The sequence below is a fragment of the Prionailurus bengalensis genome, chromosome B3, assembly GCF_016509475.1.
Source record: "Prionailurus bengalensis isolate Pbe53 chromosome B3, Fcat_Pben_1.1_paternal_pri, whole genome shotgun sequence".
NCBI lineage: Eukaryota > Metazoa > Chordata > Mammalia > Carnivora > Felidae > Prionailurus > Prionailurus bengalensis.
This window is the reverse complement of record NC_057355.1, coordinates 4,669,013-4,686,503: the sequence shown is the minus strand read 5'-3', so window position 1 is coordinate 4,686,503 and position 17,491 is coordinate 4,669,013. Positions and strand designations below refer to the sequence as shown.

The 17,491-nt window shown below is 44.4% G+C and overlaps 1 protein-coding gene across 2 annotated transcripts in view; it reads left to right on the top strand.

Annotated features, from left to right (window-relative positions):
* The window catches only part of PDE8A (phosphodiesterase 8A), a 154,602-nt gene that overhangs the window by 80,511 nt on the left and 56,600 nt on the right, over positions 1-17,491 (top strand). For both annotated transcript variants that reach the window (XM_043554670.1, XM_043554669.1), the window contains exons 4-6: positions 1,508-1,564; positions 2,395-2,449; positions 9,297-9,385. In XM_043554670.1, coding sequence (XP_043410605.1) covers positions 1,508-1,564; positions 2,395-2,449; positions 9,297-9,385 — 201 coding nt within the window. The remainder of the gene's footprint in view (positions 1-1,507; positions 1,565-2,394; positions 2,450-9,296; positions 9,386-17,491) is intronic.

Sequence of the window (17,491 nt, the reverse complement as noted above, 5' to 3'; positions counted from 1 at the left end):
GTGGCGCCATTACAGTTGGCCTGCTCTGGAGCGGACAGGCAGGTGGAAGCTGGAGGAACAGAGTGGACACTGCTAAAAGCAGCAATGTTGAGAGGTGTGAGCCACAAGGCCCCCGAGAGAGACTGGCTTGTCCCTAGAGCTGCGTGTCCATCCCTGAGCCACTCTGTACCCACATGCAGTCTGCATCTGAGGTGGGGCTCAGCCTCCTCAACCTCAGTTCCTTGAGAAAATGAGGCCCCGGGGCCCTGGGGCAGGGCCCCACCGTTCACTTCTGTATCGTCTCTGGCCGCTTTTGTGCCACAGGGGCAGTGTGGAGTGGTTGTGACAGAGTCTGCGTGGCTCACAGAGCCTAAGATACGTGCCATCTGGCCCTTTACAGAAAAAGTTTGCCAAACCAAGGTATCCACTGTGTATGCCTGATTAACGTCTCTGATGCTCCTGGAATGGCTACGTTATGGGCCATCGTTGGGAGAATCGAGAAAGTCACTCGAGTGGTTTTCTGTGTTCTGTGACCCGGGAGTGGTTCTGTTTTGTGAGCCAATGGAACGAGGTCCTGCAGTAAGTCGTGGCCGTTCTGTGTCCCATCCTGCCCACGTTCTCTAGGAGGTCACCACGCCCGTGACGGGGCTGGGGCCGCGTGGGAACAGTCCGCTCTTCTGCTGAAGCCCCCGTCTGCTGTGAGTGTCTTCCTCCCAGCCCGGGACTGCGTCCCCTCTGCCTGTGGCATCACGGCTCCTCTCCAGGGTCCTGCGTCCCCCAGGGTAGGGGAGCTCAGGGCTGGGGCACAGCCCAGCGCCTTCTCTCCTGGGCACGTTCATTCCACCCCGTCGTCTCCTCTCCTGGCTGGGGGTGTATCCCAGGGAGGCTGCTTCTCCAGGAGGGGTGAGTGGGTCCTCCGGGGAGCCTTTTACTCTGGAGGGGGGCGGGTTTTGGTGGAGCAGCGTCCCCTACTCTTCCTGACCAGTCCTCCATTCTTCTCTGTCTCTTCTTTCTGACGGATTCGGAGATCCTGCTACTTCTGAATTCTGCGGCTACCACTCTTGCCCACACTGTACCTAGGAACTCTCTAGAGGATGTAGGGAGCGGGCCTCTGGGCTTCGTCCCCACCGTAACCGCGGCTGTCAGTGTGTGGTAACACACATGTACTCGCGTGTCCCTTTGATGGCGAGAGACCGATAACCCCTGTCACATAAGCCCGAGGTAGGGAACGTTCTCCACCTGAGACACTCAGGTTGACAAAGGTCAGAGCAAGTAGCAGGCACGCCGTCTCTAGCAGCTGTTATGTTTGTCCTGCGTGAGTGTTAGGGTTACTCGTCCACGGAGTAGGGGCCTGTCCCCTTGAGGGAGGAAGATTGAGTAGCCAAGAACGGAAATCCAGAATGTGACCTGCTCCGTCTTCTGCCTCCCCCCAGCTTTGATCGTTCTTCCAAAATTTAAGGGTATTTTTTTTTAAGAAGTACTTTACATTTTTTAAAAATGTGTTTGTTTGTTTGTTTGTTTTTTAAAGGTCTATCAGGTCATCAAAACTCTCCGAAAACACAATTATCATTGGTGTAGTACGCAGGTAAGCCGTCACCAGTTTTGATGTTGAAGTTCAGGTGTCTGTGTCCTGCTTGCTCTTAGCAGGGGCCTAACAGCTTGCAGGCTGTGACAGGTGTGACCTTTTTGGCCTTTTCTTCCTTCTTACTGTCTTTACCTCACCAGTTACCTCCACGGAGGGACTTTCTGCTCTCGTGGAAGGTTTTGTGATTTGGGACTGCCGTTCGCTTTAGAAATAGGCAGACCACGAGAGAGTTCCATTGTTCAAAGTATGAATGTTACCAGGGACATCTCCCGAGGGCCTTCTAACTCCCAAGTATTTATGAAGATTTGATTCATACGTAGATGGGAGAAATCTTGTATTTCATCCTGAAATTGAAGGTAAGGAAAGAACAGAAATGCGCTGGGAGAAGGGCAGTATTCAAATAACTGTTATTTAGCTTATATATTTTTGTGGATAGAAGAAGGAATTCTTTGTCCTTTAAACTTTTTTCCTAGAACGTTTGGGGGGGGGGGAGAAGAGATTTTTTTTTTTTTAATTGGAAGTAGAAGAAAGTAGGGAAGCATTTAAGTTAAAATATTTACATATCAAATAGATACGTGGTTACTCCTGTATTCTGGCTGTCCGTGCGATCTCCATATTTCAGACTTTATGGTATGCTGCCAGAAAGCTACCTACGAAACAAAAACAGAAAACTATTTTCAATTTTACACTTCTGATTGGTATATTAATCTAATGCATCTAAAAGTATTTGCCATTATGTGATAGTCATAGTATTATGTAAATAGTGAGTAAAAGAGGTGAGCTATTACTGATAAAAACTGTCTCTGACCCTTGACTATGTTCTTTTGAAGGACGGATAGAGAAGAGTCCTCTGTGATGCCCCTCATTGCTGCTGGCTTTACAAGGGTACGTACCCATTTCTTTGTTATGCAGGTATCATTCAGCCTGAGAAATTATTTTTTTTTATTAAAATTTGTTTTAATGTTTTTATTTATTTTTGAGACCCAGAGAGACAGGGCATGAGCAGGGGAGGGGCAGAGAGAGAGGGAGGCACGAATCCGAAACAGGCGCCAGGCTCTGAGCTGTCAGCACAGAGCCCATCACGGAGCTTGAACCGTGACTGTGAGATCATGACCTGAGCCGAAGTCGGACGCTTAATCGACTGAGCCACCCAGGCGCCCCGAGAAATTATTTAATCTCCGTTCAGAGCCAGCAAAAGTTTTGAACTCATTTGAAGAAAAAAAAAATGTGTTGTCTTCATGCTGTTACAGTTTGGTTTAGCTTTAGAACTTGGTAATCTAATAATGTACGACGCGTTACGTTTTGTTCTCTCAAAATTGTGTCTGCTGAAGTCATCTAAACATCTTAAAATCTCCTTCAATGACCTACTCTAAATGTTATGCCATAGGATGTGTTTTGGTAATGCTGACGTGTATACATGCAACTTTAAAGGCAGTTCAAGGACTCTGGAAATGAGGCAGCCCAAACACGACTCCGTCTCCTCCCAGGCCCTGATCTGTTGGTCTCCCCTAAGCCAAAAGGCTGCTAAAGGCTTTGGTCAGCTGGTTGCCAGTGAGCCCTGGAAATCATGATGGAGAGAACTTACCTATGGCTGATCCTGGGGCAGATTTGTGGCCCAATTTTATGTCCATGAGGTAGTTAAGAACCGCCCCCCCCCCCCGCCCCCAGGCCATGAATTTAGTTAAAGTGGTCCTAGGTGGTAGGTGGCACTCCTAGGTATTTGGCAGAAGCAAATACGGATCCCCCCCAGAGGAAGACCCCTTCACCTCCAGCCTCAGAGAATCTCCATGAGTAACTGCCCCAGGGCCCAGGCAGCCCTCCACGCACACAGGAGGAGAGGCACTGAAAGTGAGAGCTAGTAGGGGAAAGACAGCAGAAATGGGCCCCCACGACCCACAGATACCAGAATTCTCAGACACGAATTATGAAGCAGTCATGCTTAGATGTAAAGAATAAAAGACAAGACGATCTTGGAAATGTCTGCAGGGAATAGGAAACCGTAAAAAGTGGCACAGCAAATTCTAAGCAGAACATAAGTAACTTCTGAGAAATGAACACATGTAACTGAAAACTTGTAAAACTTAGTGGGTCAGAAGAAGTCTTAGAGCATGTAGCACAGAGATTCGGTAACAGAAGATAAGTTAGGGAAGTTAAGTGTGGAGGACAGACTGTATAGTTTAGCATATATACAACTGGGGTTCCCGAAGAACGGGAGAGAGAGAGAGGGGTAGAGGCAGTATTGGAAGAGAATTTTCTAGAACTGATGAAAGATTATGGTCCACAGATTCAAAAATTCCAACAAATCCGAAGTAGAGTAAATAAAAAGAAGACACATCATGGTGAAAAAAACAAAACAGAGATTTTTTTTTTTTTTTTGAGAGAGAGAGAGAATGTGAGCGGGGGAGAGGGTGAGGGTGAGAGAGAATCTTAGGCTCCACGCTCAGCACGAGGCCCAACACGGAGTTCGAGCCCACGACTCTGGGATCATGACTTGAGCCAAAATCACGAGTTGGACACTCAACCGACTGAGCCACCCCGGTGTCACACCTGGAAAGCAACCTTAAAATCAGCCAGAGAAGAAAGATGAACTTCGGAAGATTGACGACTATCAGCTAGCTTCTCTGCAGTGATAAATGGAAAATAGAACATACAGGAATAACCCTTGCAGGGTGATAAAGGAAAGTAACTAGCCCTAGCATGAATAGCTTCCAAAAATGCAGTTGAAATAAAGACTTTGAGCAATGTGAAAACAGAGTTTGCAACTAGCAGATCCTTACAAGAAAATGCTAAAGGGGGTGCTTCAAGCAGAGGGAAGGTGAATCCCAAGTGGAAGGCTTGCAACGCCAAGAAGTGAGCAGCAAGAAAATGGTGAATATGGGGGTAAATCTAAGCACACATTGACTGTATAAAACAGTAATAGTAATGCCTGGTCTGATGAGATATTACCGCGGGAGGACCGCAGCCCGAGAGTCCCGCCCAGACAACTCCTTGGTCACCTTGCAGTGCAAAAGGGGGTGGGCGTAAAATTGAGAGTCCTGTCCCCCCGCCAGGAGCCCTGTCCGAGGCAAAGAACTGAGAAAGGACTCCACTGCGACACCAGATGAACTCGAACAAGACACTTGAGGAGCAGGGAGGATAAAGTGGAGGGAAGTGGTGGGCAGGGAACCTGCCGAGCGCAGGGTCCCGCCTACTGCTGCCCTCCATCTGCGCCTGCGTGTGCATGAACGCCGGGTAGTGTAGCTACGCCTGTGGTTCCATAACGTGAGAAATGTAGGTGAGATCTAGATCTATGTAGGTATGCTGTTCAGGCCCAAAAGGGAACACTCAGGCTGGGGTATATAATACTCTTCTAACGCAAGGGACGTACCAAAAGAAAAATTTGAACAATGGCTCGGGATTTAGATTCTCGACTGTCTTAGTGAACCTAGGCATCTTCAGGGTTTGTGGGGAGGAGGTGGGGGTAAGAGCGTTCTCAGGACCTTATCTAGCAGACATGGGAGGGGGCGGGCAGTGAAAGTATTCTGAAGCTGTCGTCGGTGGGAAAGGTGCAGACTAGAACATGCGCTCCCTGGGAGATGGTCTGTTCTGGGGATGATCAGGATCTTGCTTTCAAATAGAGCAAGGAAATCAATGTTAGCCTTTGAGGTCATTGGAAGGGAAGGCAGCCAGTAATAAACGGAAAGATTTAACAAGCCTTCCAAATTCACGAGAGGAAATGTGAAATTTACAGCAGCCTGGTCAGACTGGCTGACACGAGGAAGAGGAAGCCGCAGTGTGGGGCGAGTCGTAAACTCACTAGAAGGGCTAGAAGCAAGCGTGTGTGAACGGACCGTTTCTCCCGGTGAAAGGCCTTCTGGACTGGGTTACAGAAGTGCGACCATGTGACATTTATAAGACAAAGTGATGAAAGCTTAAGAAATGAACAAGGGTGGCAAGTAAATGCAGACTAAGAAAACCCCCAATATGAACATTGGATAGATGGAGTTTAACATTTTACTTTATACACACGTCGTTTTTCTGTAAAAAGCATACATTGGATTATTGTTATTGTTGCGTAGTTTTGTGGTTCCCAAGACAGCTCCCAAAACATACACCCATATCGGCACCTACTCCCATTCCCTCACCTCCAGTAATTCATATTAAATGGTAGGAGAACAAGTCAGCCAGTGTGAAAGGGAGTGTTCCTTTAAGTGCAGAATCCCAAGTTGGAAATGATGGATCACCTCTCGCTAGTGGATCCTAGATCACGTCCTCTCAACGTACCTGGGAAAGCATTCATACAAGGAAAAAAAAAAACTTTCCCAGCTAACTTTGAAGATACTTACACGATAACTCTTGGGGCTTCAAAGCTGGCTATCCTTTTTAGCAAGGAGCTCGGAAGCTTCTACTTTCTAGAGAAAGTTGGGGGTAGATGGTGTACCCTGCCTTGTATTCTTTTCTTCCAGCCACCGGGAGTCCTTAAGCTTTTATGTTTGTATGAGGTCTCTTCGAAAGGGCATAGATGCACGTTGGGAATGTGTGTTTGCCGTTCTCCACAAGGAAGTACATTGGCACAGCTGTGGGCTGGAAAGAGCATCCTGGTGGAAGGTATAGGAGACCTCAGTCCTTTCTCTTCTTAATATAATCAAGTTATCATGAGGCTTGAAAATGCAGGAGTAGCTGATGCACACAGTCCCCGCCCTCTCGCCCACATACTTGGTCACTGTGTCCTGTGAAGCCTTTGCTGGAACCAGGCTTAGGTGCACATCCCTAAGCACAAAGGCTTTGAGGTAGTCATTGTAGAGGTACGTGACCTGGGAAATCAGGAGGTAGCAGCAGGCTCGCCATTTTGTAGATGACGAATTCAAGTGGATGGCCAGTCGTCAGAGACCACAGGTGAAAGCTAATCTTCCTTCAAGGAGAGCCCCGTACCTTCACGTAACAACAGGATACCGAGGTGGCTGAGTGCCTGGTGACAGAGCAGGGCATCTAGACCTAGAGGGAAGGTGACTGCCCCAAGTCCCGTGGCTGGGGGTCAGTGATGCCGAGGCTTGAGCCAGACCTAGACCCGAAAGCCAACACTATAGTGGGATCTCTTGTATTCAGAGGGCACTCGGCTATTTTGCGGATTAGCCAGAGTTCAAGGTTTCAGGGTGGATGGAGAGCTGCTTGCTTCCTCGGTGGGACTTGGCGGCCAAGCCCCTGCTGACTAACTGAGAAGTTGGGGTGTGGCGTCTCTCAGCACTGGTTGCGCGTCAGAATCCCTTGAAGAGCTTCCCCAGAGAGTGTCTTTCAGGTGGTGTTGGAAGAGGCCTGCCCGTTGCTATTATTTGGCAAGATTGCAGGTAATTCTAATAGGCAGCCGGGGCTTGAGAACCCCTGGGTGGGGCCCAGCAGGGCGGGTGTGACGGGCTCTGGAAAAGCAAAGTTGGGTCAGCTCAGGGGTCTGCAGGGTTTGTGGCCCAGGCGCTGGGGTCGGGCGGGGCGGGGACAGGAGGCCAGCTGCTGCTGGAGCAGTAGGGATGACGGCCTGTTCCCCAAGCACCCCCTGACCCGGTGCCCTCCTCCACCCTCCATGCCCTGTGGAGTCCTTGCGACACACGTGGAAGTTGGACAAGGGCGGGAAAGACGGGATGTTTAGAGCAGGGGTTCGTGGGGGAGGTGCAGACAGCAGGGGCAGGTTGCTGTACGTTTGGTCCCACGTGCCCATTTTGTAACTTTGACGCCTGCCTTGGAAGTTTGGACATTTACGTTCACACCCAGTGAAAAGTCTCATTGCATCCCTGGGAGGCCGTTTATAAATACACGTGTCTCCATGTCCCAGGATCTCACGTGCAGAGCAGGTGAGGCCAGCCAGGCCCCTGGACAGCTCAGGGCCCCAACCCGTGTCTGCTGGCGGTGGCACAGGCCCTGTGCCCAGGAGTCTCCTCCCTGTTCCCGCCCAGTCGGCACCAGGTACCTGTGCAGGTGGACGGCATTCTCGGGTGTTCCGTGGAGTCAGGGCTGACCGAGGAATGCACGGCAGGCCCAGCACACTCCTCTCCCGGTGGGCGAGTGCTGTAGGCGGGGCACCGCTCTCACGCTTCTGTGGTGAGAGGGGCTGTGTTCTGGCCTGTGGGATAGGGACCAGGGTGCCCACGGCCAGCGTGGCTTGCTCCTCCCTCCCCTCTCCTCCTGGGGATGGCGATCACCGTGCTCTGTGGTCGTGCAGTGGTTTGCGGTTAGAGTGCTCTCTCCCTCCACCTCACTTGGTCCTCACGGTCACCCGCAGCGGGTAGGAGCAGGATAGGCTTGTGCAAGAGCAGAGCGGGCCCGGGTGCCTCGTTTAGGGTCATACAGCTTATAAGGCACGAACCCGGGGCTGGATTGATTAGGTTGCATGACGCACAGACAAGACCCTGATCACTGTTTAAACAGAGGGCTATTGGTCTTCTATGCACCTTCACTGGGGCAGAGGCAGGAGCTCCATGAAAGGCCCATGTCCCAGGTTGGTCTGGCTTTGGCTTGGAGGTGGTGGCCTGCACAGGTCCGGCCCTGCCTCTTCGGCCTCAGCCTCGTCCTCGGCCAGCAGAGTGTCATCTATGCATCGAGCAGGTGAAAGCAAGAGCTGGTCACAGAAACAGGAGTGAGTAATGTTCCCCGATGTTTCTTCCGCCCGAATGGAACTAAGTGACAGGACACGGTGACCTCTAAAGATGTCTTCGTGGAATACATAACTTGGTGGCGGAATGGGTGCGTGCTCCTCACGGCCACGTGACTAGCTTTGTGGTGAGGTGTTTCCATCATGTAAAGGTTATTGCACGAGGTAGAGATTGTCCACGGCAGTAAGGCTAGTGGGCAAAGCCAGCACCTGTGCTGTGGAGAGCCATCCTTCAGTGCCTTGACTGAGGTGAGTGTAGGAACACGTTGCCGGGTGGGGGTTACCTTTGTGAGATGCAGGTGCCCAGAGAAGTGCAAGTGTGTGTTTGCTGACTGTGGGCTTGAGCGACTTTAAAGAGGACAGCATACTGTGCTTGACTAAGTGAATGTACTCTAGAAGTTAATATAAATTAAGACTTCAGTTAAATGAATTTCTTCCTTCTGCATATTCTAGCCTCTGATAGTGCCATGCAGATAACCAAAATCCTGTTTGCTCAAACAAAGCATTTTTAAGCCCGGTCTTCTTCTTCTTTTCTTTTTTTTAAAGTGTATTTATTTATTTTGAGAGAGAGAAAGAGTGAGCACATGAGCAGGGGAGGGGCAGAGAGAGAGGGAGAGAGAGAATCCCAAGCAGGCTCCATGCTGTCAGGGCAGAGCCCGATGCAGGGCTTAATCTCATAAATCGTGGGATCATGACCTAAGCCGAAATCAAGAGTCAGAGGCTCAACTGATTGAGCCATTCAGGTGCCCAAGCCCTGTCTTCTTAAAAGTGAATTTGGTACCTGGGGTGCCTGGGTAGCTCACCTCTGACTCTTAATTTCAGCTCAGGTCACAGGCTCACATGGAGCCTGCTTAGGATTCTCCCTCCCTCTCTCTCTGCCCCTCGCACACACCCTCTGTCTCTTTCTCTCTCTCAAAAAACTTATTTCTTTAAAAAAGCTAATTTGGTACTCAGATTTTCACCTCTCAGTTCCTGTTCAACATTAAAGATAACGTGTCTTTTCAGGTTTCAGTTACCCACGTGAGAAGTCTGTGAAAAGAATTTTTCCTGATAGTCAATAATAACTTCAAGATGCACATTTGTTTATCCACGAAATCCCTCTTCTCTTTGTAGAGGTATGTGGAAAACCCCAGCCTCATGGCGTGTTACAACGAACTGCTCCAGCTGGAGTTCGGAGAGGTGCGGTCCCAGCTGAAACTCAGGTAACTCTGCCCCTTCTGGAACGCCCACCGCACCACTCAGGGCAGCGTTGCAAGTGAGGTCTTCGGCTGTGGGCAGCTGCCTTTCGGCTCTAACTGACCTCCTGCTGAAATGGGATGGGGTGGTGGCCTGGCAACTCTCTTTATGTGGACTCTCGGAGTCTGCCTGGATGTCTAATGCGCGGTCGGTCACATTAGCGATGGGAGACACATGTAAAGCCAGGGCTCCAAAAAAATAGCAAATGAAAAAGCAGTCTACAAAGGGATGTACTAAATTATCTATCTACTTTTTTAAGGGAAAAAAAAAAAAAACTTGTAATATATACACACACCCGACCTACTAATATTGGTTATCTCTGGCAGGTGACATGTTTTCTTCTCCACAAATAGACATTTGGAATTTGCTCTTGATAAACAGTTTTTGGTTTTTAAGTGAAAAGAGTAGAAACCTAGTTCCTTGTACAATAGGAAAAGCAAAAAAAATAGTAAAATTATACAAGGTTGGTTGGCAAGAAAAAAAAGTTAGCAGCTCTTTGTCAAACTAGGTTTCTTCCTTGGGTGGTCTACTGTTCTTTAATATTCCCGGGACCAAAGAGAGAGCATGAGATCACCCTGTTTGGATATGCGTAAGGCAGAGATAAGGGGTCAGGGCTTGGAGTACAAAGATCAGTAAGGCCAGCACCGGGGGCTCCACACGCAGGCAAGGAAAATACTTCATAGATGAAATGAAGTCAGGTAGCAGAGAAGTTCTGGTGAGCAGACATGTTTGAGGCTAGTGAAGCGTACAAAGGAGAGGCTTATTGCCAGGTTTTGCCAGGACACTTGAGGTGGATGGCCAGGTTTAGGCCTGTTCATCCCTCTCTCGCGGACACAGACTGGTCACAGCCTTCCTGCAGTGAACCAGGCTACTGGCCTCTCAGAGAGGAAAGTGGAATTTTGGAGCAGTAGGTGGTGATAGAGCTTAGTTTCTCCAACCAGAGTGCAGAAACTGACACCCAGGGAGATGAACTGACTCAGATCCGAGATCTCACAGGCGCAAACGGCGCAGATAATCCTTGAGGTTGTGATCAGTGTTTTCAAAACCGCAATCGTTGTCTGTCCTCCGTTCCTAAGTCTAACTGTAACCTCTGACCTTTTCTTCGTGAATACCTTAGCTTAGTGAACCCAGCCATCGTCTCCCCTGTGGTCCTAGACGGAAACCACCATGTCTGTTTCACAAGTCCCCAACTCCGGTCACTCACCAAGTCCTAATGATTTTGCTTCCTGAGCATCTGTGGAATAGCCTGCTCATCTTCCTCTTTAGGCCACTCTCTTCTCTTACCTGGATCATTGAACCGTCAGTCTCCCTACACCTTTCTTGGCTCCTCCTTGTCCGTTCTCCACGCCACAGCCACACCTAACCCTGCGTGTGCTTCGGCTCTGCACCTCCCCACTGCCTTCAAGATAAAGTCCAAACTCTAAGATATGGCTGCGCAGCTCTCTGTGGTACATCCACTGCTTACCTCTGTGTCCCCTCGTGTCATCATGGCCTGCTTTGTTCTCTGCACCAGCCGACAGCCAAAGGGAGAAGCCCATTATCAAGGGCAGTAGAAAAATATGAAGGGGAGTGTGGAGATGTGGGGCTAGAGAGCTAAGAGAAATAGAGACTTGTTCTGCCGGATGTTCAAATGCACTAACAGCGCCTTTGTGTTACTGCTAGATCATTAAACTGGAATGTAAAGTGTAGAAATAGACTTGAGTATATTGAAGAATTTAGCATATGATCAACATGGCAATTTAAGTCAACATGGAAAAGGGCAGACTTTTTAGTGAACAGAATTGTGACAACTTGTTAACGGTCTGGAAAGAAAATTAAGTTATATCTTGATCTCACACCCAAGCCCAAAATAAATCCCAGTGACTTAAAGACTTGATGTTAAAAGTAGGGCCACATAAGTACTAAAAATATAAGCGAACATATGTAATTGGATGGTGAAGTTTTTTTTAATTCAGCATGGCATAAAAGCCAGATTGGGTAAAGGAGGAGAGTCAGATTAAACAACACAAAAGTGTTAAGCTGGTCTACAACTAAAAACAAATTTTTTTTAATGTTCCATTTATTTTTGAGAGAGAGAGAGAGACAGAGTACAAGCTGGGGAGGGGCGGAGAGAGAGGGAGACACACAATCCAAAGCAGGCTCCAGGCTCTGAGCTGTCAGCACAGAGCCCAATGCGGGGCTCGAACTCGTGAACCACAAGATCATGACCTGAGCCAAAGTCGGACACTCAACTGACTGAGCCACCCAGGCACCCCAGCTTGTCCACAGTTTTTTAAAAAAACCTTAAATAATGTTACATTTTTAGATAAATAACATTCTGGGGAGGGTATATCTGTAACACATAGGGTGGGCAGACAGACGTTTGGCTTTACTAGTAATCACATAAATGAAAATGAGAATGATCTGTTATATTTTATTTACCAAATCTGCAAAAATTGGAAAAAGAATGTTAAAACCGAGTAGGGCTTCTCACAGATCCATTTCCTCCAAACTTGTTATATCAGAGGTGAGAACTTACTTCTCATTAAAACAAATTTTTAATAACAAATTTATTGGTGTATAATTCACAACACCACTTGATTTTTATATTTCAAAACACGAAAGCTAATTTTTCTTGGCTAAGCTGCTTCGTCTTGTTTAGTGATATTTTATTAATACCAGGAACAACGTCAAAGCATTGCTCTTGTTAATTTCCTTAATGTTATCTTTGCACTTTATGAACAAGTAGGCAGTTGCTTTCATTTTTTCGTCATCTTCTGAGGCATATGAGAGAACTAAATTGAGAGCAACCTAAATGTAATCATGGGGGCATTTGTTGAATAAATTATGGTATAACTTTAAACAGAATAGTGCAGTTTGTTTTCAGCTAAAGAAGTCCCTTTAACATTTCTTGTAAGGCTGAGTTAGTGGTGATGAACTTCTTTAGCTTTTTGCTTATCTGGAAAACTCTTTGTGTCTCCAACTATTCTGAATGATAGCCTTGCCGGGTAGAGTATTTTCGGGTGCAGGTTTTTCCCTTTTAGCAGTTTGAATATGTCTGGCCTGCAAAGTTTCTGCAAAAAATCTGCTGACCTTTAAGCTGCAAAGAAATGGCACTAATTAACAAGAAAACACACGAAAGTAAAAATGTTACTGGAAAAGGTAAATATACAGTAAAAGTAGCAGATTAATCACTTCTAAAGCTAGTATGAAGCTCAAAAGACAAAAGTAGTAAAATTAAGTTACAATAATTAAGGGATATATAAAACAGTGTAAAACGTGACATCAAAAACAAAATGGAGAGGTTAGTAAAAATGTATTTTTGGAATATGTTCAAATTTAAGTTGCTGTCAACTTAGAATAGCTGTTAAATACATAGGACAATATATGTGAATCCTCGTAGTAACCACAAAGCAAATCGTAGAGCAAATACACAAAAGAAAATGAGAAAGAAATCTAAGCATAACATAAAGTTCTCAAACCAGAAAGAAAGAGAAAGAGAAGAAAGGAACAAAGAGGAACTGCAAAAACATCCAGAAAACAGTTAACAAAATGGCAGTAAGTACATACCTATCAGTAATTACTTTGAATGTAAATAGACTAAATTCTCTGATCAAAAGACATTGTGCTTGAATTAAAAATTAATTGAAGGGTGTCTGGGTGGCTCAGTTGGTTAAACATCCGACTCTTAGTTTCAGCTCGGGTCATGATCTGTGGTTTGTGAGTTTGAGCCCCACATCGGGCTCCGGGCTGATAGTGCAGAGTCTGCTTGGGATTCTCTCTCTGCCCCTCCCCCACTCGTGTGTGCTCGTTCTCTCTCTCTCTCTCTCTCTCTCTCTCTCTCTCTCTCAAACTTAAAAAAAAATTTAATAAAATAAAAATAAAAACATTAAAAATTTTTAAAAAGACTCATCTGTGTGCCTGCCTACGAGAGACTCACGTCAGAAGTAAGGGCACACACAGAATGAAAGGGGAGAGATGGGAAAAGATACAAGCTGGAAACAAAAAGCTGTTGTAACTACACTCATATGAGACAAAATAGACTTTCAAATAAAGCCTGTAATGAAAGAAAAAGAAGGGCATTACCTAATGATAAAGAGGTCAACCAAGCAAGAAGATAAAACACTTATAAATATATATGCATCCAACATAGAAGCACCAAAGTATATAAAGCGAATATTAACAGATGTAAAGGGAGAAATTGACAATATAATTATAGTAGGGAGCTTTAACACCCCACTTAAATCAGTGGATAGATCATTCACACAGAGAACACAATAAGGAAATGTTGGCTTTGAACAATACTTTAGACCAGATGAAGTTAATAGAACACAGAACGTTTGATCCAAAAAACAGGCAAGATACACATTCTTCTCAAGTGCACATGCAGCATTCTCCAGGATAGAGCATGTTAGGCCACAAAAGAAGTCTCAATACTTTCAACAGGATTGAAATCATAGCAAGCGTCTTTTCCAACTACATACAGTGGTGTGAAACCAGAAATCAATTACAAGAGGAAAACTGGAAAAACCACAAAAATGTAGAGAATAAAACAACATGTTACTCAACAGCCAATGGGCCATCAGAAATCAAAGGAGGAATTTTTTAAAATGCTCAGGAACAAATGAAAAAAGAAACACAACATACCAAAATCTGTGGGATGTGCAAAAGTGGTTCTAAGAGGAAAGTTCATAACAATACAAGCCTACCTCAAGAAACAAGAAAAATCTCAAACAATAACCTTCCATCTAAAGGAACTAGAAGAAGAACAAACAAAGCTCAACGTTAGAGGAAGGAAGGAAATAATAATCAGGGCAGAATAAATAAATAGAGATTTTAAAAACTCAGTGAAACTAATAGCTGGTTCACTGAAAAGATAAAACTGGCAAACATTTAGCTAGACTCACCAAGAAAGAGAGGGCTCAAATAAATAAAATCAGAGATGAAAGGAGAACTTACAACTGACACCACAGAAACAAACAATTATAAGAGGCAACTGTGTATAGTTATATGTCAACAAATTGGAAGAAATTGATAAATTCCTAGAAGCATTAAATCTTTCAAGACAGAATCATGAAGACAGAGAAAATCTAAATAAACCAATTACTAGTAAGGAGATTGAATCAGTAATAAAATCTTCCCAACAACAAAAGTCCAGGGCCAGATGGCTTCACTGGTGAAGTCAACCACAAATTCAAAGAACAATTAACACCAGTCCTTCTCAAACTCTTCCAAAAACAAACAAACAAAAAAAAACCAGAAGAGGAGGGAAGTTTTCCAGACGCAATTTACGAGGCCAGCATTACCAAAACCAGACAAGGATGCCACAAAATAGTAAAATGACAGGCCAGTATTCCTGATGAACATAGATGCAAAAATCTTCAACAAAATATTAGCAAACTGAATTCAGTACATTAAAAGGATCATTGGCATTTGTTCTGGGGATATAAGGATGGTTCAACAGCTGGAAATCAACCAACATGGTATACACCACATTAACCAAGTGAAAGCTACAAACCCTATGATCATCCCAATAGATGTAGAAAAAGCATCTGACAAAGTACAACATCGATTCATGATAAAAACTGTCCACAAAGTGGGTATGGGGAAACATACTTTAGTGTAAGAAAGATAACAGATGACAAACTCACAGATAACGCCATACTCAGTAGTGAAAAGCTGAAAGCTTTTCTTCTAAGATCAGGAGCAGGACGAGAACGCCCCACCCCCTCTTTTATTTAATATAGTGTTGGAAGTTCTAGCCAGAGCATTTAGGCAGAAAAAGAAATAAAAGGCATCTGAATTGGAAGGGAAAAGGTAAAACTGTCACTGTTTGCACATAAAATGATACTATATGTAGAAAATCCTAACAATGCCACCAAAGAGCAATCAGAACTAATAAGTGATTCAGTAAGGTTACAGGATGCAAAATTAATATACAAAAACCCATTGCATTTCTATAGACTAACAAAGAACTATCAGAAAGAAAAATAGCCCCATTTATAGTTATATCAGAAAGAATAAAATACCTAGGGATAAATTTGACCAAGGAGATGAAAAACCTGTGCACTGCAAACTATTAAGACATTGATAAAAGAAATTGGAGATGACACAAATAAATGGAAAAATATACCATGCTCATGGGTTGGAATAATCAATATTGTTAAAAAGCCCATACTACCCAGAGCAGTCTGCAAATTCAGGATAGTCCCTATCACAATTCCAATGGCATTTTTCACAGAACTAGACCAAATAATCCTAAAAGCTTATGTGAAAGCTCAAAAGACTGAATGGCCAAAGCAATCTTGAGAAAGAAAGCTAGAGGTATCATGCTTCCTGATTTCAAATGATACTGCATACCTACAGTAATCAAAACAGTATGGTACTGGAATGAAACCAGACACAGGGTCTGTGGAATAGAATAGAGATCCCAGAAATAAACCCATGTTCATCTGGTCAGTTAATCAACAAAAGAGGCTAGAATATACAGTAGGGAAAGGAAAGTTTTTAAAACAGTGGTAGGAAAACTGGACAGCTAAATGCACAAGAATGAAACTGGGCCACTGTCTCAACCATATGCAAAAATTAACTCGAAATGCATTAAAGACTTGAATGTGAGACCTGAAACCATAAAATTCATAGAAGAAAACATAGGTAGCAACCTCCTTGACATTGGTTTCAGTGAGTTTTTTCTTTTTCTTCTTTTTCTTTTTTTTTTTTTTGTGGGGGGAGGGGGCCCTCAAACTCCAAAGGCAAGGGCAAAAAAAAGCAAAAATAAACAAATGAGACTACATCAAACTTAAAAAGCTTCTGCACAGAGAAGGAAACGATCAACAAAGTGAAAAGTCAACCTACTGAATGGGAGATATTTTCTAATGGTATATCCAATAAGAGTTAATATCCAAAATGTATAAAGAATTCATACTAACTAAAAAAAAAAACTGATTAAGAATTGGTCAGAGGATCATAAGAGACATTTTGTTCAAAGAAAACAGACAGCCAATAGGCACATGAGAAGGTGGTCGAGATCACTAACCCTCAATGAAATGCAAAACCATAATGAAATGTCACCTCACACCTGTCAAAATGGCTTGTTATCAGTGTGAGGTGAGAGACTAGTAAAGAATGGCTTTAAACTTAGGTGACCATCAGCTTAATATAGAGTGCTATATGTGTAAGATGTTATTTGTAAACCTAATGGTAACCACAAACAAAAAACCAGTACAAATCAAAAATAGATATGCAAAAAATAAAGAGAAAGGAATCAAAGCATATCACTAAAGAAAGCAAACTGTGAAAGATGAGAGAGAAGAAAGGAGCAGAGAGCTTCAAAAACAACCTTGAAACAAGTAACAAAATGGCAATAAATCCATAATTATTTTGAATGTAAATGGACTAAATGCTCCAATGAAAAGACAGGGTGACAGAATGGATAAAAAAGCAAGACCCATCCATATACTGCACACAAGAGACTCTGTTCATACCAAAAGACACCTGCAGATTGAAAGCAAAGGAATAGAAAAGCATTTACCTTAAGAGACTCTTAAAAACTGAGAATAAACTGAGGGTTGATGGGGGGTGGGAGGGAGGGGAGGATGGGTGATGGGCATTGAGGAGGGCACCTGTTGGGATGAGCACTGGGTGTTGTATGGAAACCAATTTGACAATAAATTTCATATTAAAATTTTTTAAATGAATTTAAAATAAAAATTTTAAATTAAAAAAAAACCATTTATCATGCACATGGAAGTGAAAAGAAAGCCAGTGGCAATACTTACATTGGACGAAATAGACTTTAAAACAGAGATTGTAACAACACAGAAGAAGACATAAAGGGGAAAATCCAACAAGAAGAAAGAATGATTGTAAATATTTATGCACCCAACATAGGAGCACCCAAATACATAAAGAAGTTAATAACAAACATAAAGGAAGTAGTTGATAGTATTACAGTAATGGTAGGGGCCTTTACTACCCCACTCACATTAATGGACAACTCATCTAAACAAAATCAACAAGGAAACAAACTTTGAATGAGACACTGGACCAGATGAATTTAATAGAGATACTCAGAACATGCCCTCCTAAAACAG